This window comes from Thamnophis sirtalis, unplaced genomic scaffold, assembly GCF_051295495.1.
Source record: "Thamnophis sirtalis isolate CommonGarterSnake01/CBP01778 unplaced genomic scaffold, rThaSir2_p1.2 scaffold_3, whole genome shotgun sequence".
Lineage (NCBI taxonomy): Eukaryota > Metazoa > Chordata > Lepidosauria > Squamata > Natricidae > Thamnophis > Thamnophis sirtalis.
The window spans coordinates 37,050,396-37,075,262 of NW_028261383.1; the positions used below are offsets into that span (position 1 = coordinate 37,050,396).

Below are 24,867 nucleotides of genomic sequence, written 5' to 3' on the forward strand. Positions count from 1 at the left end.
TCCTCTGGTCCACTAATTTTATCACTTTGTCAAAGAATGCAATAAGATTAGTCTGGCATGATCTGTTTTTGACAAACCCATGTTGGCTTTTGGCTATTCCTTTGTTTACTTCTAGGTGTTCGCTAATTCGTTGCTTGATTATCTTTTCCAGAATCTTTCCTGGTATTGAGGTCAGGCTGATAGGTCTATAGTTTCCTGGATCTGTTTTTTCCCCTTTTTTGAAGATGGGAACCACATCAGCTCTTTTCCAGTCCTCTGGTAGTTCCCCGGTGCTCCAGCATCTCTGAAAGATATAATTCAGTGGTTCTGAGATCTCGTCTGCCAGTTCCTTCAGAACCCTGGGGTGTAATCTGTCAAGTCCTGGTGATTTGAACTCATTTAAGGTAGACAGGTGTTCACTTACCATTTTATTCCCTATTTCAATTTGTGTTCCTAATCTGATTTTTGTGGTGCTGTTTTTGATAGGTTGGAGTCGTACTGTTTTATCCCTTTGTGTAAAGACAGATGCAAAACATAAGTTAAATAGTTCTGCTTTCTCCCTGTTGCTTGTCACCTTCTTGCCACTTTCTCCCAGCAAAGAACCAATTGTTTCCTTAACCTTTTTCTTGTTTTTAACATGTTGGAAGAAGCTTTTTTTGTTATTTTTTACTTTTATGGCAAGCCTTTCTTCATTGTGAGCCTTAGCTTTCCTTATTTCATCTTTATAGACTCGGGCTATTTGCTGATATTCTGCCTTAGTTATATCCCCCGCCTTTCCACTTTTTATACTTAACTTTTTTGTCTTTCAATTTCTCAGAGAGTTCTTTATGCAGCCATGCTGGTTTCTTTTGGGAGATGTTATTTTTCTTCTTCATTGGTATTGTGCTAGACTGAGCTTTTGTAATCTCATTTTTCAAAATTTCCCAAGCTTCTTGAGTTGGTTTTCCCTTGAGGATTCTCATCCATGGAATTCTTCCCAAGCTTTCTCTAAGTTTATTGAAATTAGCTCTCTTAAAATCCAAGACACTAGTTTGACTTTGTTCTACTACTTGTGTTTGCATAATGTTGAATTCCAATATTGCATGGTCACTTGCCCCCAGGGTTCCTATGGCTTCAACACCTTCTATTATTTCCTCTCTGTTAGTGAGAATTAAGTCTAATATGGCCGATCCCCTTGTTCCCTTCTCTACTTTTTGGGAAACAAAGTTGTCTGCTAGGTTCGTTAGGAACCTGTTGGATCTTCCACTTGGTGCAGAGGTTGTTTCCTAGTTGATGTCAGGGGAGTTAAAATCCCCCATTACTATTGTGGTGTGCTTCCTACATACCTTAGTTAGCTGACGAGCAAAAAGTACATCTACTTCCTCTGCTTGGTTGAGTGGCCTGTAGTACAGACCTATGGCAATGTCATTCCTCCCCCTCAACCTTTAATATTGACCCAAATGCATTTAAGATAGTTCTCATCATTGTTGTGCTCTATTTCTGTAGAGATGTAGTCATTTCTTATATATATAGTGCAACTCCACCTCCTCTTTTATTTGGTCTATTTCTTTTAAATGATTTAAATCCTTCTAGCTGTATGTTCCATTTGTGGGTTTCATCCCACCAAGTTTCTTGAACTTTCAACTGGGTGGGGAAAACCCAGGAAGCTCGGATTCGGGTTTTCCCAGATGTGCCAACATGGCTCACTTAATAAACTTGGAACTTTGAGCAATACTTTGCCTTGGACTCTGCTGTAATTTTGGATGTTATTTGGAACCCTGAGAGTGGCATTATAAACAATGTGTTATCAAACCCTTCTTGTGCTTAATGTTATGGGACCGGTCTACTTGTGTTTCCTCTTCCCAATTGACCGAATCCGAGGCAGGGTTGGGGCTCCTCTGCAAAGGCAGAAGTCCTTTGTGCCTGCCAGTCTCACTCTTGAACACGTAACAGTCCCTTTTTCAGGTATTCTTAGTAAGCTGCAGAGTCACAAGAGGCAAAGGATTTGTTTTCTTTCCTTGGTTCCATTGGAAGAAATGTCCTTCTGGATTCAGTTCCAAGTGGGGAGAAAGACACTGGAAACAATGGTGGCTGCTTGGAAAGATGGTTTTAATGGTGGACAGGATCACATGCAGTGGTGGGTTGCAGGCGGTACGTCCTGGTACGGGTGTACCGGTGCCTGCTGGAAGTACCGGGTACCGTTCCAGTACGGTGCTCCGGAGGGGCCCACCCGCCCGCCTGAGCTCCTTACCTGTATTTGATCTCTTCGGCACTTCCGCGCACATGCATGGAGCATACGGTGCCTGAGCAATGCTCCGCCGAGCAGCTGGAGCGTCGCAGAGATAAAGACACATGCACGTGTGTGCACGCATGCTGCGTGTGTGCATGTGGGGGACGCCAGGCCCCGTTGCACCATACCGGTTGCACCGGGATCCGGAACCCACCACTGATCACCTGCCTTGAAGATCTTGGGTGAAGAAAAAAAGGGAAGAGATGCTGAGAGTCCCTGTGTTTTATGCCCTCTCTGGGTTTTTGAATTTGAGCTTGTATTCTGATTCTCCGACTCCCATGGGGCCATGTAGGGGCAACTCTGTAGGCTGTCCTGAGTCCTAAGCTTGGTTGAGCCTTGCTGGGTGATGATGTAATGGATGATGTAATGAAAGGGCTTTGGGATTCCTGTTATGGCTCTGTCTGAAGGAGATAGAACATTGTTATGTAGGCCTTAATGACCCATTGACAAAGGTGGGGAGGTGAGTTTCTGCCTCCCTTTTAGGAGAAATATTCTGCCCTTTTAATATTTCCTAAAATATCTCTTTTTCCTAGGAGAGGGATAGGTGCTAACTTCCTACAATTCTAAAAAGGTTCTTGAGGGAGTAAAGAAGAGACTACACCAAAGCTTGAATTTATGTTTGGAGAACAACATTCATATTTTCATTGTTGCAGATAGGTAGTTGAGCGGTGTGGTGGCCTAGTGGTGAAGATGCTTGCCTCCCACTTGGAAGGTTGAGGGTTCAATCCTATGTAGCGGCAGATATTTCTCTCCTAGGATGCAAAGAACAAATGTCTGTTGCAAACTCCCCATGGCATCAGGAAGGGCATCCAGCCAGTAAATGCTCAGCTTTATCCAGTCACCCTGATTTTACTTTGAATTAAGGGATTATAGGATCGTAAAAAGGGAGTGTATTGTTGCAGATAGATGAAAATACAAGAGGCTCTGCATTTCAGAAGTATCTCATTAGTTTGCATTGATCCTGACATATGAACATCTTGGAGATAAACTGAGCACCACTTTAAAACTTTTCCTTACTTCCTCATCTTTTACAAAGCATAACTTTGGGTCCTTCTCCCTGGATCCATCTCAAAGTGTAGTGCCTAAACCTGGGTGTAGCACTTGATGTGGGATTTGATCAATTCAAAATAAAGCAGGATGATTGCTTCCTAGGTAAACGGTATTTCTACCGATGAAGCCTAAAATTTCCCTTCTTCACAAGCCTGTTACTCATATTCTTTTTGCAATCAGCTTCTCCAATTGTACTGTTTCTCAAGTGTTCTTACCAAGCTAAATAGCTCCCATTCTGTAACTGTGCTTGTGATTTCTATCATGTCAACGAGGAACTCGGCATTGGTCTCTGTAGCATTTCATTATATTTTCAGCAATTTTCTCCATGAAATAGGACCTATCCAGATCCTTTCTGAATTTTATTCTGGCATCCAGAGTGTTAGCTAGCCCATCCAATTTTGTATTATCTAAAATTTAATAACCATTCTCTACCTGTCCTCATTCAATCCATTAATAAACATATTTTTTAAAAAATATGCGAACCTTTGGGCACTCCATCAATACTTCACTGTTGATAAAGTGCTAATGAGCACTCCTCAAACAAGATGTTCAAATAAGCTCTCTGCCTGCCTGATTTTCAGGCCATTCAGTTCATTCTTTAATTAGCTTGCTAATCAAGCTGACAGTGCTTTACAAAATCCTTTGCTGAAATCAAGATAACTTATGCACACAGCTTTCCCATATTTTATAAATTGGAACTACCTGGTTAAAAAAAAATAGATTAGTGTGGCAAGATTTTCTGAGGAGTCTATGCTGATTTGTGGTAATTACCACATTGTTCTCAGAGGGCTTAAAGATCCATTTAGGATTCGCTCTAGAATTTTCCGAGGTTGTCTGATCTACAATTCCATGGTTTCCCCCTTTTCTCCCTGATTTCTTTTTTCCTGATTGTTGAAGTAGGGACAAATTGTCCCATTCACCAGTTCTTGTTTTTCAATATCCTAGGACAGTGATGGCTAACCTTTTCTGAACCAAGTGCCCAAAGTGTGCATGTGCTCCCCCATGCAAGTTTCCGTGCCCCCCTGCCTCCCACATACATGCACAACGCCCCCACATGCCCCCCCCACCTGCCATGCATGTGCATCAGTGACTTGAAGGCCATCTGGCTGGTGGGAGATTTGTGCATATGTGCATCGGAGCTGAACTGGGGCAACGGCTCATGTGCCATCAGAGAGGGCACTGTATGCGGTTCCACCACAAAACCGCGGTCGACTAAAGTGCGCTCGACGAAATCGCGTACCTGACGTCATCACAGCGCGACGAAAAAAGCACGCTGTGAGCGGTAAAGCTAAAATTAACGCGTAAACCTAAACCTAACCCCCCGAAACCTAACCCTAAACCTAACCCTAAACCTAACGCTAACCCTTAACCTAACCCTAAACCTAACCCTAACGCTTAACCTAACCCTAAACCTAACCCTAACCCTTAACCTAACCCTAACCCTAACCCTAAACCTAACCCTTACCTTAACGTGAATCGGCTTGCTTTAAAAGCGCTTTTTAAAGTGCCCTTTTTTCTCCGCGGTCGTATTTGTCGCGCTGCTGATGACGTCAGGTACGCGCTTTAATCGGGCGCGCTTTAGTGGACCGCGGTTTTGTCGTGCCACGGCTGTATGCCACCTCTGGCACGCATGCTATAGGTTTGCCATCATGGTCCTAGGATGCAATTCTTCTAATCCTGGGGATTTAAATTCATCCAAAATAAGTACATATTTCCAGATGATGTTTACATTCATCTCAGATTTTTATCCTACCTTTTTCCTCTATTGTTCACAATTGCTTGATGGAATAAGAGATGCTCTTGTTGGAGAAAACGCAAGCAAATAGGAATTGCTTTGCTTTTTCTCTGTTAACTATTAAGGTTTTATCGTCTTCATACATCAGTTGGTAAACTGAATCTTTTCATTTAATATATTTAAAGAATTCTTCATTAAACTCAGCATATTCTGAGTTGTAGCCTTTCTCAATACCATCTTTACCACTGCACCCTACTAAAATGTATTCTTTCTTGCTGACGTATCTCTTTTTCAACATTCTGGTTTTTGTTTTGTCTTCAGAACTTCACTAAGTTTTTATCTAGACGTGTTGGTATCCCCCACACTGTTCCATTTTTAATTCATTCCATTTATTTAAGCCCAATAACTTTGGGAGTTTGAATCAACGAGTTCCATCAGATTCTTCTGGCCTGGAATCTTAGCTCCACGTTGATTAAAAGTCACTATTTTTGAAGTCCAATTGCGATATTTCAATCAAACAAGGCATGTTTCCTTCCATTTTTTAATAGTTCAGCTTCATCTTATTTCTCATGGATTGAGTCTTAGAGTATAGACAGTGAAAGCCATGACCTTTATACACTAGTGTGTTCTTTTTAACTTAATTCGTTGGGGGATTGAATAGACACCATTTGAAGAATAATTCTAATTCCTTCTGTCTTTAACCTGCTGCAGCTCCCCATATGAATATGGTTCTCTCAGTCCTTTGATGCGCAGCCCAACTTACGCCAGTAGTTCATCAGTCAGAAATTCAAACATGGTCAAAGAATCACTCAGAGTTATGATAGCCATCTCCGAATATCGGAAAAGGCTATCATGTACAAGATGAGGAAGAATTGTTGGTGTTGCTGTAGAAGGCAGGGAAAAAAAATGGATCTAACTTTGAAGAAAGTAGTTTTTGATCAGTAGTGAAACAGACTTCCCTAATAGGTGGTGATCATCCTCCAGTGATGTGATACCAATAGCCCTTAGACTTATATACCACGTCACAGTGCTTTAGAGTCTTCTCTAAGTGGTTTACACAGTCAGCCTATTGCCCACAACACTCTGGGTCCTCATTTTACTGAATTGGGAAGGATAGACGGCTGAGTCAATCTCGAACCTGGTGGGATTTGAACTGCCAAATTGCAGGCAGCTGGCAGTCAGCAGAAGTAGCCTGCAGTACTGTATTCTAACCACTGCGCCACCATGGCTCTTTGGATGGGATGTAGTGAGGAGCTGGATTCACCAGGAGGTGCATTCCAAACAAGCAAGAGGCAACGCGGCCCAGATGTTATGTGTGAGAAGAAAAGGGCGAAGACAGCCTCTCCCTAATAGTTCACAGAGTATACGATAGATGCAGATAGTAGCAAGATTTTGCCTATAGGTGTGAAACGATAAAGAACTTGGCTTGAAAGAATCGCCACGTGTCTTTCTTGATTTGGGGCCTGGAAAATGGAGATGCTTGGAGAAAGGAAGGACAGTCATTGGTGAGGGGTACTGTACCAGTAGATTGCTGCACAGCAAGGGGGCTAGTCTACATCATCTCCAAGATTCAACCCTTCCATGTACTGATTCTATAGAATTAAAGCATGCGTTGAATTACCAGCTGAGAGCATCTAGCCTTATTGAACAGCTCTCAGAAATCACTGACATGAATCTGGTGCTCAAGGAAGACAACAGAAAAATGACAGCAGAGGAGGGTGATCAGGGATCAAAGGGGGAGGATATGCCTATATCTGCCCAAAATGTTAAAGGAAGGAAGGGGAGGGAAGCAAGGGCCTAGTTCTATTTTCTGGAAAGTAAATCTGGGGATGCAGTGAAAATTTCATTAGTAAATATACTCAGAATCATTGCTGTAAATTGGAAGAATACGCCCTACAATGTCGAGTTCTAGTCAATTATGGGCCACTGCTGTGGTGGGTTGCAGGCGGTACGCCCCAGTACGGGCGTACTGAAGCCTGCCCGGAGCATTGGTTACTGTTCTGATACAGTGCTCCGGAGGCCCACCCACCCACCTGCACTCCTTACCTGTCCTTTAAAGCCTTCGGCGCTTCCGTGCATGCACATGGCACTTACAGCGCCTGGGCAATGCTCCGCCGAGCAGCTGGAGCATCGCAAAGGTTTGTGGAGGCGTCGCTGGAGGGTAAGATGCCTGTGCATGATATTGGCGCGCGCCGCATGCATTCATGTGGAGGACGCCGGGCCCTGTTGCAACCATACCCCCCAGCCCCAGAAGCACTCTGCAGGCCTCCCAAACCCTCTGCACGTTTTGTTTTTTGCCCCCCCCCCCAAAGGCATTCAGAGCTTTTGGGAGGCTTGTAGAGTGCTTCTGGGGCTGGGGAGTGGGAAAAACGAGCAGAAAACCACCCGTTATTTGCAAAATGGGCCATTTCATTTTTTTTTCACCAAAAAAGGGCATGCAGAGACTTTGAGAGGCTTGTAGAGTGCTCCTGGGGGCTGGGGAGGCCAAAAACGAGCAAAAATGGCGTGTTTCTTGTTCATTTTTGCCCTCCCCAGCCCCCAGGAGCACTCTACAAGCCTCCTAAAGGCTATGCACATCCATTTTTGCAAAGGGGGCGGGGTTTCGTAGGCCAAAGATGTTGTATTCAGTGTATAAGACACTTCCGGATTTTCACCATGTTTTTTTGTGGGAAAAAGATGCGTCTCATACTCTGAAAAATACGGTATGTCATAAGCGTAAGCACCGGTCATACTGTAAGTTACTTTTTCTTGTCACTTTGAACAGTTGCTAATTAAATAGTTGCAAGTTGAGGACTACCTGTACTTTTTAATCGTGGGCAGGATTGATGGCATAATGGATGGCACAAAACTGGGCAACCAGGGAAGGTGAGGAGTCAGAACCGAAAAAGCTTCTTGGACGAGAAGTGAAACGTCTCCGGGGGGGGGGGGGGGGACAAGAAAAAATCTAGCTGCCTTTTGAAAAAAGCACCTTTGTGATAAAGAGATCATGTGGTCCTCAGTGAAGTATTTTGTCTCTTACTCAACTCCCAGTTGGTTCTTCTTAGGATTCTAATTATGCAATTTGATTATGGACATTAGATTTCAAGAGGCATGATCAAAATTCACTGCCAAAACACACCGTACGTGGGGAAAGGATCCCCAGAGAACGAGTAAGCCTCTGGGTTCTCCTTGTAGCCTGAACTTCTCCCCTGGCAGAAACCATCATTTGCAGATGAGTGGCTGGGGAAATTAGCATTCCCAGATGTGGGTTTGTTTACTATTTTAATCTTCCGTATGTGCATAGTAGATCATTAGTGTGTGTAGAGAAAAAAACCACAGTTATTAGCTTTTCCTTCGGTAAGGGAATACAAAATAAGATTTTATTTTTTTCATTCTATTCCCTCTAGAACTAAAAGGCATTTTTACTGTGAGTCAGCCCCAGAACCAGCAGGCTACTTCATCCATCATCTGCTTCCTTCCACTGATACCTAATGGAAACTCATGAGTTGAACTGGCATATAGTTGTAGGATTTTACAACAATGCATTTGTATTTCATAGCAAGACAGAATGAATAATTTTTCTGGAGCAATTGTTCCTAGCTGGCCAGTCTAATCAATAGCAATAGCTAAAGAAACCTGGAAGCTTAAATATTGGTTAAAATTATTGGGATGGACTAATTGGGATATGGGAACCCTTAATATGCCAGAATAAGAAATCATGGTTTATGTTTGGTTTCTGTTTGTTGACTTTGGGGTGGGGGTGGGGGAATAAGAAGGCTGATCTCTGGCAGAAAGAGCTAAGCAGGAGCTATCAAATATGGTGTATTTGCAATCTATTAAAATTCTTGTGAGTACAGGTAGTTCTCGACTTATGACCATTCGTTTAGTGACTGTTCAAAGTTACAAACAGCGCAGAAAAAAGTGACTTGTGACCATTTTTTAGACTTACGACCATTGCAGCATCCTCATGGTCACATGATCAAAATTCAGATGCTTGGCAACTGATCCATATTTATGGCGATTGTAGTGTCCCTGGGCAGTGGTGGGATTCAATTTTTTTTACTACCAGTTCTGTGGGCATGGCTTAATGGGTGTGGCATGGCTTGGTGGGCATGGCTTGGTGGGCATGGCAGGGGAAGGATACTGTAAAATCCCCCTTTCCTGGGACTCGGGAGGCTGAGAATAGATGGGGGTGGGGCCAGTCAGAGGTGGTATTTACCCATTCTCTGAACTACTCAAAATTTCCGCTACCAGTTCTCCAGGACTGGTCAGAACCTGCTGAATACCACCTCTGGTCCTGGGGTCATGTGATCCCCTTTTGTGACTTTCTGACAAGCAAAGTCAAGGATTCACTTAGATTCATTTAACAGCCATCTTATCGATTTAGCAACTGCAGTGATTCACTTAACAACTGTGGCAAGAAAGGTCATAAAATGGGGCCAGGCTCACTTTACAACTGTCTCGCTTAGCAGTAGAAGTTTTGGGCTCAATTGAGGCCGTACGTCGAGGATTACCTGTATTAGTGATGTAGTACCTTGTGAGTAACTGGGCTTCTGTGACATGCAAACCTAGCCTTTATATCTTCCTTCTGGAACAAGAGTTACCTTTTCATCTCCGCTTTTTGAGATTTTTTTTGGCTTGGATGTACCAGGTTGGAGTCATTTACAGTTGACACTGTTATTAATTATGAATAGGTTTCTTTGTGGGGAAGGGGCATGGTGTTCTTGACTTTTTGGAAGGGATGATGTTTTTTTCCCAATGCCAAGATATTTCATTAAAAAAACAAAACAGACTGGGTGAGGCTGTTCTGTTGTTTCTTTAACCAGGCCAGATAGCTGACATTCAGGGCACAGAAGAGCCTGACCTATACCATGGTTGTTTGGAAGGAAGCTGTTACCCAGCCACAGGAAACCTGCTCATTGGGAGGGCCCAAAACCTGAGCACTACATCAACATGTGGCCTGGAAGAGCCTCAGGAATATTGCATTGTTAGCCATCTTCAGGTAACTCTAGTTGAGAACTTGTGAACTCATGTGGGCTGGGGAATTCTGGGAATTGAAGTCCACAAGTCTTCAAGTTACCAAGTTTGGAAACCCCTGGACTAGAGATGCCGGTAACACATACCATAATGAAGGTCATTGAAGGTACGTGCAATGCTTCTGTATATTTAAACCAGAATGATTCTTTTGACAGGACTCTGAAAAATGCTTCATTTGTGACTCTCGCTCAGCCTCTTTCCGTGAGAGCCACCACATTGAGAATGTCATCTACCTCACTGGCGAGAATGGTGAACAGACCTGGTGGCAGTCTGAGAATGGTAAGAATAACTAATTTGGAAGTTTTGGAAGCCAATGTTTCATCTTCATTGGTTCCAGATGTCCAACAACTCCCCAAAATTACATATCTCCAGATCTTGTTGGCCTCCAACAAGACATTTTTCATCATTAGTGTTGCCAGATCTTGGCTGACCACAGCTGACCTCTGTATCAGCACCACTATATTTGCTGCCACCTAGTGGGCTCTCAGACTTTTGAAGTCCAGATGTGATAGTCATATTGTATTTTCCATGAACTGAAAAAGATTGTGCAAGACAGAATGCTTGGTCCAAGATCATCAGCTGGCTTTGTGCCTCAGGTGAGACTAGAACTCACAGTTTCCACATTTCTAGACCGATGCCTCAACTACTACACCAAATGGAGTCTCTGTTCCAAATACTGTGGAATTACAATTACCAATATCAATCACCATTGGCTAAACTGGAACTACAGGGAGCTTTACTTTAGGAGTCTCTCTCTCTCTCTCTCTCTCTCTCTCTCTCTCTCTCTCTCTCTCTCTCTCTCTCTCTCTCTCTCTCCCTCTCCCTCTCCCTCTCCCTCTCCCTCTCCCTCTCCCTCTCCCTCTCTCCCTCTCTCCCTCTCTCCCTCTCTCCCTCTCTCCCTCTCTCTCTCTCTCTCTCTCTCTCTCTCCCTCTCCCTCCACCTAACCTATCAGGGGTGGTTTCAATTTCTTTTACTACTGGTTCTGTGAGCGTGGCTAGGTGGGGGGGATGTGACTGAGTGGGCGTGGCCAACTAGACATCACTCATGCCTACACCCACTCAGTCACATGCCCCCACCTAGCCACACCCACAGAACCCCGAAAAATTCTCATTTTTCCTGCCGCCTGCGGCTCTCGGGGGAAGGAGGCAGGGAAACGAGTCCCTGTGGGACAGCGTTGGAGGCCAGAACGGTCCCTCCTGCCCGCCCGCTTGCTTGCTCGCCGCTTTCTCTGCCGGCCGCCCGGCTGACCAGGTGGAGCATGGGTTGCAGCCGGCGGGGGTGGGGAGCATGTGTGGATCCACAGAACTGCCTCCTCCTGGCTCCTGCCTACATACAGGTAAGCAGCATTCACATTTGCAGAAAATGGAGCAGAATAGTAGGAACAATAAAGTATCTGCAGCTTTATGAGACTATTTTTTCCAGATCCTCAGGAACAAATCTGACATTAAATCACAGCATACAAGTAGGAATTGAGAATGATGCTTTGTGGCAACATCCTTTGTATCTCAAACACTTTGAGGATGTGCTGTATGATGAGAGCTATCTCAAGACTTTATGGAGGATTTTTTTTTTTCTCCATACGTGACTGGAGATACGTTATCTAAATTCAGCTTTTTTTGCTGCGTTCTTGTCATTCTGCTGTGTTGTCCTCTTTGGGTTAGAAGACGCATGTTTGCTGAAGAGAACCTGATTCTTGGAATCTCCATGCTACACAATTTGGAATCCTGAATGATGGAGGTTCTCAGTCTCGGGGGAAGCTGCCCTGACAGATTAGACTTCCGACTGCACAAGAAAGTCCCTGCTTTCTTTTTTTTTTTTTTTTTCAAAAGTTTTATTTCTTTTAAAACAAACATTTCATCATTCCTCAATCAGTAAGACATCGGAGTACAATTTTTTGTATGTCAAAATAGTTCTAGTTTACCAACAAATTCTTGTCTAGCCTAATGTATACCCCTCCCTCCCTCCAACCTCCCCCCCCAACCCCCCTCCTCCTTCCCCCCCCCCGACTTCCCAGAACCCGTACACGGTATGGATTTTTAACAAACACAGTCTAAAATCTATTGAGAAAAAAGAAATAAAGAAATTAATGACATCTCTACATTGATCCTAGCTTCTTCTTGCTGAGCTAACTTTAAACAATTTAAATCGTTTCTGATCTTAAGCATAGGCTAACTGGAATTTCTTGGTCCTGTATTTATTTTGTATATAGTCAATCCATTTTTTCCAGTCTTGTTTATATCTCTCATTTGAGTGATCTTTAAGATATGCCGATATTTTAGCTATCTCGGCTAAGTTTGTAACTTTCAATGTCCATTCTTGAGTTGTAGGCAGGTCTTCCTTCTTCCAGTATTGCGCCACCAACAGTCTTGCTGCCGTTATTAGGTGCAGAATCAAGTTAGTCTCTACCACTGTAAAGTCAGTACATATACCTAGTAAGAATAACTGAGGAGTAAACTTTATCCTTCTTTTAAAGATATTTTGCATGATCCACCACATTTTTATCCAGAATGCCTTAACCTGCTTTCTTGAGTATTACAAGATATCAAGACTACTTGAGCAGAGTTCTTGAGAAAGGCCTAATTTTTGTCTTTTGTCCCTCTCCAGGTGTAGAGCAGGTCAGCATTCGATTGGACCTGGAAGCTGAATTCCACTTTACCCATCTCATAATGAAATTTAAGGTACTGTACTGAGGATCTAGAAGGACACAATGGCTCAGTGGCTAAGACACTGAGCCTGTTGATCAGAAAGGTCAACAGTTCAGCGGTTCGAATCCCTAGCGCCGCATAATGGAGTGAGCTTCCATTACTTGTCCCTGCTTCTGCTGACCTAGCAGTTCGAAAGCACATAAAAATGCAAGTAGAAAAAATAGGAATCACCTTTGGTGGAAAGGTAACAGTGTTCCGTGCACCTTTGGCATTTAGTCATGCTGGCCACATGACCACGGAGAGCGCTGGCTCTTCGGCTTAGAAATGGAGATGAGCACCGCCCCCTAGAGTCAGGAATGACTAGCACATATGTGCAAGGGGAACCTTTACCTTTACTGAGGATCTATGAATCAGCAGATGCAATAGAGAGGATATTAGATGTTTTGCCTTCATCAGAAAAAGTATCTGATGAAAGCATTGCATAGTTGTATTTTTTGATGTTTCTTTTAAAAAATGAGAGTGTAAATTAATGTGCTTTTCTGCAAATAGTTAGGTTTCTGGGCCAATTTAAGTTTGTGCCAATGGAAGATTTCCTCTCTTTTTAGAAAAGTAATTTTCATAAAAACCCCAACGAGCAGAGTTTAAAGAGTTTAAAGATCTTCCTGCCTGCTGCGCACTTGATTATTATTCCACGCATCCGTTCCCAGTGGCTATTTGCATTTGTGAAACTCGTACATGGTAATATAATAATATATTTAAGCTTTCAGTTGGCACTTAAATGTTACCCAGCACGGCAGGAATTTCTGTTTTTAATCTAGGCTGAGTGTATCATGAAGTGCACCACAAAGCATCTTTGCCTACTCTGCATCCGTGTCCTCACTACTTCCTTCCTTGGTTGAATAAAATTCTTCCCAATGTTTTACTCACAAAAACTATAGTGGTCTTCCCCCACCCACTTGGTTCATGGGGTCCTTGGTGGACTCTGAGCTTGATTGTTTTCTTATTAGATGTTTCATTATCCAACTAGGTAACATCATCAGTGCTGATGTTAGTGTGGGGTTTACTCTCTTTATATACAAGTGGCTTGCTCTATGAGTGTTAGTGGGAGTATTCTTGGTGATTCCTTGATTAAGCTGTGGTTTATGGTTTGATCACTTTTCTCATTTGGTAGTTCCTTAATTGGAGTATTTTTTTGCTCCTTGATTGTTGGTCTTGTATTAATCTTGGTGTTAATCTCTGCTTATCTAGGTGTTGATTACTGGTGAGGCGGTGTTTTGGTCTTTTTAAAAATGTATTTATTAAATTTCTATGCCGCCCGGCTCTTCTACAAGGTGACTCTAGGTGGCTTTCATGCTTCCTTTCAGCTTTTGATTATCTCTTTTGAAAGGTATATGGATGTTACTTATCTCTAGAATCAACTTGATTCTTCTCAGATTTATTTTATTTTATTTGTCAACAAGTACAAGGAAAGAAGTATGAAAAACACATGAAAAAGTGGCACAAATAAATGGATAAAATAAGCAAAACATAGCCATAAACACATAAAAAGAGTACGTATAAATGGGACAGTAGGACAGGGACGGTAGGAACGCTGGTGCGCTTAGGCACGCCCCCTTAGGGACCTCTTAAGAAAGGCGTAAGGTCCACGGTAGACAGCTTAAGGTAAAAGGTATGGGGGTTAGAGGAACTAACAACAGGATCCAGTAGGGTGTTCCACACATTTACTATTCTATTGCTGAAATCGTTTTTCCTGCAATCAAGATTCGAACATTTAGTTTGTATCTATGGATAGCCCTTGCGTTATTGCAGTTGAAGTAAAAGTAGTCATTAACTGGTAGGACGTTATGGCAGATTATCTTTTGCACTAAGCTCAGGTTGTAATGTAAACGGTGTAGTTCAAGGTTATCCAGGCATAAAATTTCAAGCCTGATGGTATACGAAATTTTATTACGAGCAGAGGAGTTGAGGACTCTTCTTGTAAAATACCTCTGGACCAGGGGTGGGTTTCAGCTGGTACGCACCAGTACGGGCGTACCGGTTGGTGAAATTTAGTGTGCCTCCTAGTATCCGTTCTTCTGGAGGCCCAGTACCAGAACGCTCCCTTCCCTGGCTTCAGCGCTGCTCTGGGCTCCTGAAAAGCCTCTCCCTGCCCCCTTCCTCCTCTTTCACAAGCAGCTTGAAAACGGAGTTCTTCTCAAAGAGAAGGAAGGAGGGGAGCTTATGACCACAATTGAGCCCAAAATTTTGGTTGCTAAGCAAGAGCATTGTTAAGTGAGCCTCACCACATTTTCCAAGTTGGCCACGCCCACCCAGTCACACGGCCGCCAAGCCACTCCCACAAAACAGGCCACACCTACAGAATAGGTTCTAAAAAATTTGAAACCCACCACTGCTCTGGACCCTCTCTAATGTTTTCATTTGTTGGACCATAGGTCTATAATTTCAAGTCAGTCGCTGTGCTGTCTTGGATTGCTGGGATTTGCATTTCAGAGACTCTCAGCCTCAAAATAAGCTGCCTGTAGTACACATGTGAAGAACCAGCTTACTATGGGATCCTCTAGTCCAGTGATGGCTAACCTTTTCTGGACCGAGTGCCCAAAGCGCCCCCCGCATGCGCCCCCATGTATGCCCTCTCACACATGCCATGTCCCCCCATGCATGCGCACGTCCCCTCATGTGCCTCACACACACACACACACACAAACACACACACACACACGGCGAATGTGCGGCAGAGAACCATAGACCAGTTGGCTGGCAGGATGCGCGAGCGCATGTGGGGCAAAGCTGAACTGGGGCGATAACTTGCGTTCCCACCGAGAGGGTGCTGTGTGCCACCTCTGGCTCACGTGCCATAGGTTTGCCATCATGGTTCTAGTCCATGAGTAGCGCAAATGACGTTGACATACTGTAACTGTGCTCTTTTCCTATGACAGATCTCAGCAGTGCTTTGTAATGAGGCCAGTGAATGAAACTATCCTAACAATTCATTGCAGGGCATGTTAGGTGCAGCAATTGGTGGATTTCTCTGGATGTGGCAGAAACCTCCATACGTTGCTATCCCAAGCAAATCTGGGGCTGTAGGAGGACATACATCCTGTATCAGAGAGCTAGATGGATCTAGTCATGATGGGGGTGCAGTAAAACACAAGAGGCCCTTTCCTTCTATTTATTGGGACTCCCTGAATCACTGCAGCATCTGACTCAAAAAGGTGTTAAGACAAATGGACACTCAACCCTCTGGGACAGGTCCTGTAGGTATTCCACAAGTGGAAATATGTATGAAAAGTGCTGGTAAAATAAAAATGTATTACATTTTGAGCAAGTCATGGAAACCCTTCCTTAATATCATGGAAATGTACTGTATTATATAGAAATTGAATGAATGAATGAATAAAATATACAGAGGGTCTGAGGGGTGGGTGGGAAGCGAATGAAAATCAAACTTGCAACTAGAAAAGCCAGTCTCTTTTGTTCCCTGTTGAATGAATGAATGAATGAATGAATGAATGAATGAATGAATGAATGAATGAATGAATGAATGAATGAATGAAATATACAGAGGGTCTAAAGGGGAGGGGGAAGCGAGTAAAAATCAAACTTGCAACTAGGAAAGCCAGTCTCTTTTGTTATCTGACTTGCTTTGCTATTCATGTATGTTTTGGACATTTTAAGGTAGAGATCATCTTTTAATGATATACAGGGAAGTTAGCTACAGTAACGACAAATATTCTCCAGTTAACTCCTCTCTTCTTTCTTTTTCAGACTTTCCGTCCAGCAGCAATGCTCATTGAGCGTTCATCAGATTTTGGGCAAAGCTGGAAAATTTACCGTTACTTTGCTTTCAATTGCTCCAAGCTCTTCCCAGCTGTTCCCACTCAGATCCCAACACATGTCAATCAAGCAATGTGCGACGAGCGATACTCTGAGATTGAGCCCTCCAGCTATGGTGAAGTCAGTGCTATTGTATGGAAGTCAGAATGAAATGCAATTGGCAATGTCACTTGGAAGACCAGAGAATTGTATCTCTGTAATTATATGAACAACATGGGGAAGATAAGCAGTCAGTCTTTATTTACTTGAGCAGGTTTAAATCCCTTCCCCAAATTCACCACTTTTTTCTGTGCAACTCTATCAACACAAGGTCATTCATAGCTCAGTTTGTCTTTCTGGACTAGGATTAATGGAACTAGAGTACAAATAGATACTTGGCTCTGAGAATGGGCTACAATCTGATCGCAAACGTAATTTGCAGGCAAGATATCCTAGATTTAATTTAGGTAAGGAGTGTGAAGGTTTTTTAAGGCGGCTGCCTCTCAGAGTGGATAATACAGAGTGAAGAAAGAGTAATGGCCTCATTCATTGTAGTCCAGTTTACTGTGTTCGTTGAATAGAAAGATCAACGTGACATTCAAATTAATTTTTAAACAGCAGAAAGGAATGTAAAATCTCAAGTTCTGAGTAAGACAGCCACAATTGTTGAAACGTATTTGGAAAGCAGTAAAGTCTTCTTAGCTTTTTTGAGGCGAATTTTTTTGGGGGCTAACTGGAAGAGTTCTATGGTCTACTCTAGTCTTAAAATTGTATCAAACAGTAGCCATGGGAATACAGAACTTAAATTGGGAGTATGACTCTGAAGGGAATTGGTCAGTTTCATTTGGGTTGTGAGAACCCCTTGTTAGGTTCTTACACAGGTAGTCCTTGACTTACGACCCCCCAACAGAATCCAAAATTTCTGTTGCTAAGTGAGGGATTTGTTAAGTGAGTTTTGCCCCATTTTACCATCTTTCTTAACAATGAATCACTGAAATTGTTAATAACACAGTTGTTGAGTGAATCTGGCTTCCCCATTGACTTTGCCTTGTCAGAAGTTCACAAAAAGTGGTCACACGACCCTGGGACCTTGCAACCGTCATTAAGTATGAGTCAGTTGCCAAGCATCTGAATTTTGATCATGTGATCACAAGGATGCTGCAACGATTGTAAGTGTGGAAGTCATTTTTAGGGCTTCTGTAGCTTTAAACAATCATTAAATGAATTGTTTTAGGGCGTGTCAAATTTTTCGACTTTCAGTTTCCAAACATTAGGGGTGCTCAAAAGCCTTGTGGATTGTAAAGATATTTTGGTTACTCTAATATAATTTAGATGTGTTTGGTAAGTAACTACATCAATGTCATAACTTTTGTAACATTTTGTTTGCTTCATTTGTTGTAAATCAAAGACTACTTGTATAGATTACAGCTAAGCCAGAAAGTCACATTTTTCTTGCTCCTCACTTAGGAAGGGGAGGATAGAAAGATCAGAGCAGATCTGACAGGTGCAAATGGTCCTTGGTTTACCACTATAATTGAGCCTAGAACATTGCATCATTAAGCGAGTCACCATCTGACCAGCCTTAATTTTACAATATATTTGTGACAGTCGTTAAGAGAATGCAATGCAGATGTCGGTTCCTACCGGTTCAGACCGGTTCAGCCGAATAGGTAGTAACTTGGCCGGCCAAGCCCCTGAACCGGTTCTATCGGTTTTTTGCTTCTGTGCATACGCAGAAGCATTTTTCTTGCCTACTGCGCATGCGCCCCCCAAGCGCGTCCCTGAATGAACCGGCAGTAAAAGAAGCCAGAACTCACCCCTGATGCAATGGTAATTAAATTAATCTACTTTATCAATGAAAATTAATCTTCTACTTTATTAGTTTTGATGCAACCAAAACTAAATTCTGGAAACCAGCAAAACCCATCAAAAATTATGATCATGGGATGCTGCAAACTGCCATAAAAGTTGCCAAGCATCCAAAATGGAAGAGCTGAGGTGGCGCACTGGTTAGGGTGCAGTACTGCAGGCCATTTCAGCTGACTGTGATCTGCAGTTCAGCGGTTCAAATCTCACCGGCTCAAGGTCGACTCAGCCTTCCATCCTTCCGAGGTGGGTGAAATGAGGACCCAGATTGTGGGGGCAAGTTGCTGACTCAATTTGCTAAAAAATCTGTAAACCGCTTAGAGAGGGCTGAAAGCCCTATGAAGCGGTATATAAATCAAATAAATGAATGAATGAATGAATGAATGAATGAATGAATGAATGAATGAATAAATAAATAAATAAATAAATAAATAAATAAATAAATAGGAGAATGCAACTGAAGGGTCTTTGTGTACAGCTGTCATAACTTCAAAAGCAGGTCATAAGTAGCTTGTGTCACTAAATGTTACCTGTAGTAGGTTTTGGATACATGACTCTATAAGGCTGACAGAATTGGGCTCCAAGATTTTTTGTTTAACTACCATGTATCAACAATGTTAAAAGAAAGTGCAAGTTAAAATAAAATAAAAATATTCTAAGCATTCACAGTTTCCCTATCCACATGCCAGAGAGATAACAAGGAATTTCTCTTGATATCTTCAGTTCTAAGTAAAGCAGCTGGGACCAAATCTCTTAGGTTTTTCATATCAAAATATGTTATTCAGCACCAACTTAATTCTTTACATGGGAGACTTTTTTATCTCCATCTCAAAACCCCTGTATTTCTCAAGGGCTCATTTTCACTTTAACTCAATTGTCTTTTTTTTTTTAGGGCAGATTCCTGAATTTGTAATATGGGAAATTAGGTGATGGGGAAAGATCAGCCTTCTTTGAAATTCGGTACCTTGTGGTACCACTGAATATGAGAATTTCTTTCATAGTGGCAGTGTTATGACATCTGGGTTTTGTGTCTGTGTAACACAACCTTTAAGGGACACGGTGGCTCAGTGGTTAAGACGCTGAGCTTGTCAGAAAGGTTGGCAGTTCAGCGGTTCGAATCCCTAGCATTGCGTAACAGAGTGAGTTCCCGTTACTTGTCCCAGCTTCTGCCAACCTAGCAGTTCGAAAGCATGTAAAATTCCAAGTAGAAAAATAGGGACCACCTTTGGCGGGAAGGTAACAGAGTTCCGTGCGCCTTTGGTGTTTAGTCATGCCGGCTATATGACCACGGAGACATCTTCAAACAGCGCTGGCTCTTCGGCTTAGAAACTGAGATGAGCATCGCCCCCTAGAGTCAGGAACGACTAGCACATATGTGCGATGGGAACTTTTACTTTAACGTAGCTTTTAAAAAGATGTCTTTTATGTGTTTATGTAGTTTATTCACTACTTTGGATTTCTTATTTTGAAGGGCTAACATGATTAATTATTATTAGACCCAGTCATTGCCTAATTTAGATAGCAGCCTTGCCTTCACTGTTTTCCCTTGGACATTGATCTTGATAAAAAGAACTCAGTGACTTTACAGATTATCCTTGATTTACGACCAGTTGCATAAATTACCATTTGAGGGTACAACAAACTTCAAAAGAGCCATTTATGACCAATTCTGAAGGTTAGAACTGCTATACACCCACATACAAACACACACAAACACACACCCACACACCATGGGCACATGGTCTCATTTCAGGTGCTTACATTTAAGACCGGTTGCAGTGTCCTATGTTTATGTGACTGTGATTTTTGACTTTTTTGCTGTCAGAAAACAGGAAAAAACCACCGATCATCTATGCCTAATTTGCTTAATGATTGCATGATTTGCTTAACAACCATGGTGGCTTGCTTCCCAACCATTATAAAAGTGGTCATAAAATTGACTAGATGTACCACTGCAACAACTTATGATCAAAATGCCTGCCTCCATTGTGGTCGTTAAGTCGAAGTCTACCTGTATGCTCTTAGGAAGTTAAGGAAAACTTAACTTCCTAAGAGCATACAGGTAGCGAGCCGAGGTGGCGCAGTGGGTAGAGTGCAGTACTGCAGGCCACTTCAGCTGACTGTTATCTGCAGTTCAGCGGTTCAAATCTCACCGGCTCAGGGTTGACTCAGCCTTCCATCCTTCCAAGGTGGGTGAAATGAGGACCCAGATTGTTGGGGGCGATATGCTGACTCTGTAAACCGCTTAGAGAGGGCTGAAAGCCCTATGAAGCGGTATATAAGTCTAACTGCTATTGCTATTGCTAAAACTTAGGTGTGTCTTTTAACTTCTCTCTGCAGGTCATTTTCAAGGTACTAGATCCAGCTGTGAAAGTAGAAGACCCCTACAGCCAGGAAATCCAAGGTATGGCTTCAACAGGAAGTAAGGAAGAGGCTACTTCCGAGAATTGAAAAGAAATGTTGCCAAGGATTAAAATATGTTGTGAAGGCTTTAGATATTGAGTCATGCTTGCGATAGTAGTGAAAATCTGTAACTCGAGTGAGGGATAATAAGGGTGGAGGTTTGTTCTCCGAGCTTATGAGTTGGTTTCAGGGGTGGGCTTCAAAATTTTTAGCAAGGAGTTCTCTGCCCGGTTGCTGGGTGGGCGTGGCCATGGTGGGTGTGGCCTAGTCGGCCTCCTGCACCACAGTGGGGGGGGGGGCGTTTTTGCCCTCCCCGGGCTCTGGAGGCTTTCCTTGCATCTCCAGGGGGCGAAAATGGCCTCCCAGGCTCCAGAGGCCCATTTCCGGCTTTCCCAAACCTCCGGTAGGTCCATTTTTCACCCTTCCCAAGCCTCCATGCACACTCTGCACTTACCTGCATCCAAAATGGGCCACATGGGGACTCCTGGGAGGGGCAGGGCAGGGCAGGGCGGGGCCAGCCAGGAGTAGGATTTGGGGGTTCTCCAAACTGAATAGAATTTTAGCTAGAGGTTCTCCCGAACCCCTGCGAATCCCAGCAGCCCACCCCTGGTTAGTTTCCAAATGTTTCATTACCAGGCTATATAATATCTTCAGTGGAATCTAGGGAACAGAACAGAATTTCCCTAAATTCCACTGAAAATGTTACCTAGCCTGGTAACAAAAAGTGTTCGGAAACCAAACCACAAACTCAGAGAACAAACCTCCACCCTCCCAGAGTCAGTCATGCCCCAAACAAGCAAATATGGGAATGAGTGATAAGGGTATAGAGGACTTTTTAATAAAGAAAGGGCATCATTATTCTAAGGAAGATCACTGTGGTGGAATTTGAGTATGACCTTGCCAGATGGGAGGCAAGAGATGCTGTCTAGGGCACTGCCTAGGCCCAGGATACCTGCGAGACCTACTGCCACCAGTAGCATCCCACCGTCCAGTGCGATCCCACAGAGTTGGCCTCCTCAGGGTGCCGTCAGCCAAACAGTGTCAGCTAGCAGCCCCCAGGGGGAGAGCCTTCTCTGTGGTAGCGCCTTCCCTCTGGAATGAGCTGCCCCCGGAGCTTCGCATAATCCCCGACCTCTGGTCCTTCTGACGCGCCCTAAAAAGTTGGCTTTTCCAGCAAGCTAGTGTGGCTTGAATAGAATAAAATATAGGATTAATTTGGTTGTTAATTTTAATTTAATTTTTAAATTTTTATTGTAAATATCAATTGGGTTTTTTTTGGATACTTTATTTAATGTCCCTTTTAATTTTTGTAATATGTGTTTTCTTTTATGTTGTATGCCGCCCTGAGTCCTTGGGAGAAGGGCGGCATATAAATCCAATACACCTAAACCTAACCTAAACCTAAACCTAATTAGATAAAAGAGGGAGGACCCCACAACTGAGTACTGGGCAGAGAAAGAAACTTAGAGAGGATCCGCCCTAATTAATCAGGCAGTAAAAAGAGACGGTGGGAGATTTGTACTTTCAGACTTGCAAGATTCTATCAATGTAGCCTTATAATAAAATTGAATTAGCTCATCTTGTCCTGTTTCCATTCTGGTCAACTTGGGAGGCTGACAGCGATCTCAAACTGGATTGGCATGCAGGTTTATTTAACAGGGCTTATTGTAGGTTGTGATAACACAGTACCTTATATGTCCGTTTTTCTTTACTTATTTATTTAAAAAAAAATATAGACTGCCCATCTCAGCTGGCGGTATCCTCCAGATGTGTTGGACAATCACACCCTGTGGGAATGGGATGAGAATTTTTATTCAACACTTTGGAATAGATACATTTGGGAAAAGATAGTTATATTACTGGGCTTCCTACCTGATAACCGCGGCCATAAAAAGAAGGAGGGAGAAAAGCAAGAAAGATAGAAAGGGGGAAGGCTGGAGAATCTGTAAAAGCTAAACTACTGCTTCAACAATTCCCTCCCTTGCCCAGATTTGTTACGTGTCACCAACTTGCGGGTGAACTTCACCAAGCTGCATACGCTGGGAGACAATTTGTTAGACTCACGATATCAAGTACTGCAGAAATACTACTATGCGGTATATGAGATGGTGCTTCGAGGGAGCTGTTTCTGTTATGGACATGCCTCTGAGTGTGCCCCGTTCACAGGATCGGCTAACCCGGTTGAAGGCATGGTAAGTTGCTCGGTGGGAGGCAAGGAAAAGGCCAGGGTGATGAGAAATTGATAACCACGCGAAGTTTATGAGAGCTTAGCTAGTATCAGGGGTTCTCTGCATCTACTATAGAAATTCATGGTCTTTTTTAAAAAAAAACCTCTATGCTGGGAGATGCTCTCTCGCTAATTGGTGTGGAAGACCTTGTGAACAAGGGTGGGATTCAGCCAATTTGGACCGGTTCACACGAACAGGTAGTCCTGGTGAGCAGTTGGTCTCGCCTACCCACCCCTGCCCTTTCCTGTCCGATATTTTCCTGTTTTTTACCTCAGCTGATTTGCGCGGCACAGCGGATTGCCACGCGTCAGCTGTTTTACTCACTGACACTGACATAGAAGTTAAGTTTTTATGCTTAAAATGGGCGGTTTTTAAACTCTCTGCAGCATGCATAGCATGCATATATAGCACGCATGCATAGCGTGCTTGCGCGTGCAAAGCACACGCTCACCGAACCAGTTGTTAAACTGGTTGCATCCCGCCATTGCTTGTAAACCTCTTTTACCTGTCTCCTCTGTTCCAGATCCATGGACAGTGTGTCTGTAAGCACCACACGAAAGGTCTCAACTGTGAGCTGTGCAAGGATTTCTACCAGGACTTGCCCTGGAGTCCAGCCGAGGTCCACAATCCACATGCTTGCAGAGGTGTGAGTGGAAGGCTAAGCCGTTGTGCTTACATGGAGCAGGGAGGGATTGCATGGTAAACCAGTGGGAGTCATTGCAGGGAGATCAGTCTCTGATGCCCATGGTAACATCGCTGTGTATTTACATAGCCAAGACCACAAGCCCTAGAACAGTGATGGCTAACCTTTTTCCCATCGTGTACCAAAAACGTGGGGAGCGCAGGGGGGGTCATACATGGGCGTGCCCACACCCACAATGAACATGTTTTTTGCCCTCCCCAGGCTCCAGAGGCTTTCTAGGAGCCTGGGGAAGAACAGCCTTCCCCGCCCTCCAAGACCCTCCGGAATTTTCCCTGAAGGCTCCGGAGGGCGAAAAACGGCCCTACAGCCAAACTGGAAGTGACTTCTGGATTCCTTGTAGGGCCATTTTTGCCCTCCAGGGAAGCCTCCTGAAGGCTCCAGAGGGCAAAAAACGGCTCTATGAGCAAACCGGAAGTCTGTTTCTGAATTTCCGGTTTGCCCATAGGACCATTTTTTTGTCCTCCGGAGGCTTCGTTGAGCCTTAAGGGCGAAAACCAGCCTTAAAAAAAGGCTAAAGTCAGCTGGCAGCTGGCTGGAGCTGACAGGGCAACGCCTCACGTGCCCTAACAAATGGCTCCATGTGCCACCTGTGGCACGCGTACCCATAGGTTCGCCATCACGGCCCTAGAAAGTTTAATCATGGGTGTACTTACTGATTTATTATGGTAAGTTTTTTATTTGCAACTATAATTGGGAGCAGGATTTCCATTGCTAAGCAAGGCGGTTGTTGAATCAATCATGACTGATTTTATTATCTTTTCCCCCACGATGGTTAAGAGAATCATTGCAATTGTTATGGGAGTTGTTAAGTGAACCTGGCTTCCCTTGTTGACTTTGCTTATCGGAAGCCAGATGGAGATGATCGCAAAGGGTGACCCCAAGACATTGCCACCTTCACAAATACAAATCAATTACCCAGTGCCTGAATGTTGATCATGCAACTGAGGTAGTCATAAGTGCAAGCACTGGGTTGTAAGTGACTTTTTTTAGTGTCGTTATAACTTTGAATGGTCAGTAATGAATGTTTGCAAATCAAGGACTACCTGTACAGGTAATGGCCGTTCAAAGTTACAACGGCACAGAAAAAAAGCGACTTATGACCATTTTTCACAGTTACAACCTATGCAGCATCCCCATCATCCCTTGATCAAAATTCAGA

General features: G+C 43.4%; 1 protein-coding gene across 2 annotated transcripts in view; it reads left to right on the top strand.

Annotated features, from left to right (window-relative positions):
* LOC106554258 (laminin subunit beta-1) overlaps positions 1 to 24,867 on the top strand; it is a 106,021-nt gene that overhangs the window by 16,757 nt on the left and 64,397 nt on the right. For both annotated transcript variants that reach the window (XM_087708709.1, XM_087708710.1), the window contains exons 3-9: positions 9,839 to 10,014; positions 10,205 to 10,328; positions 12,655 to 12,728; positions 16,461 to 16,649; positions 20,715 to 20,778; positions 22,767 to 22,969; positions 23,529 to 23,649. In XM_087708709.1, coding sequence (XP_087564835.1) covers positions 9,839 to 10,014; positions 10,205 to 10,328; positions 12,655 to 12,728; positions 16,461 to 16,649; positions 20,715 to 20,778; positions 22,767 to 22,969; positions 23,529 to 23,649 — 951 coding nt within the window. The remainder of the gene's footprint in view (positions 1 to 9,838; positions 10,015 to 10,204; positions 10,329 to 12,654; positions 12,729 to 16,460; positions 16,650 to 20,714; positions 20,779 to 22,766; positions 22,970 to 23,528; positions 23,650 to 24,867) is intronic.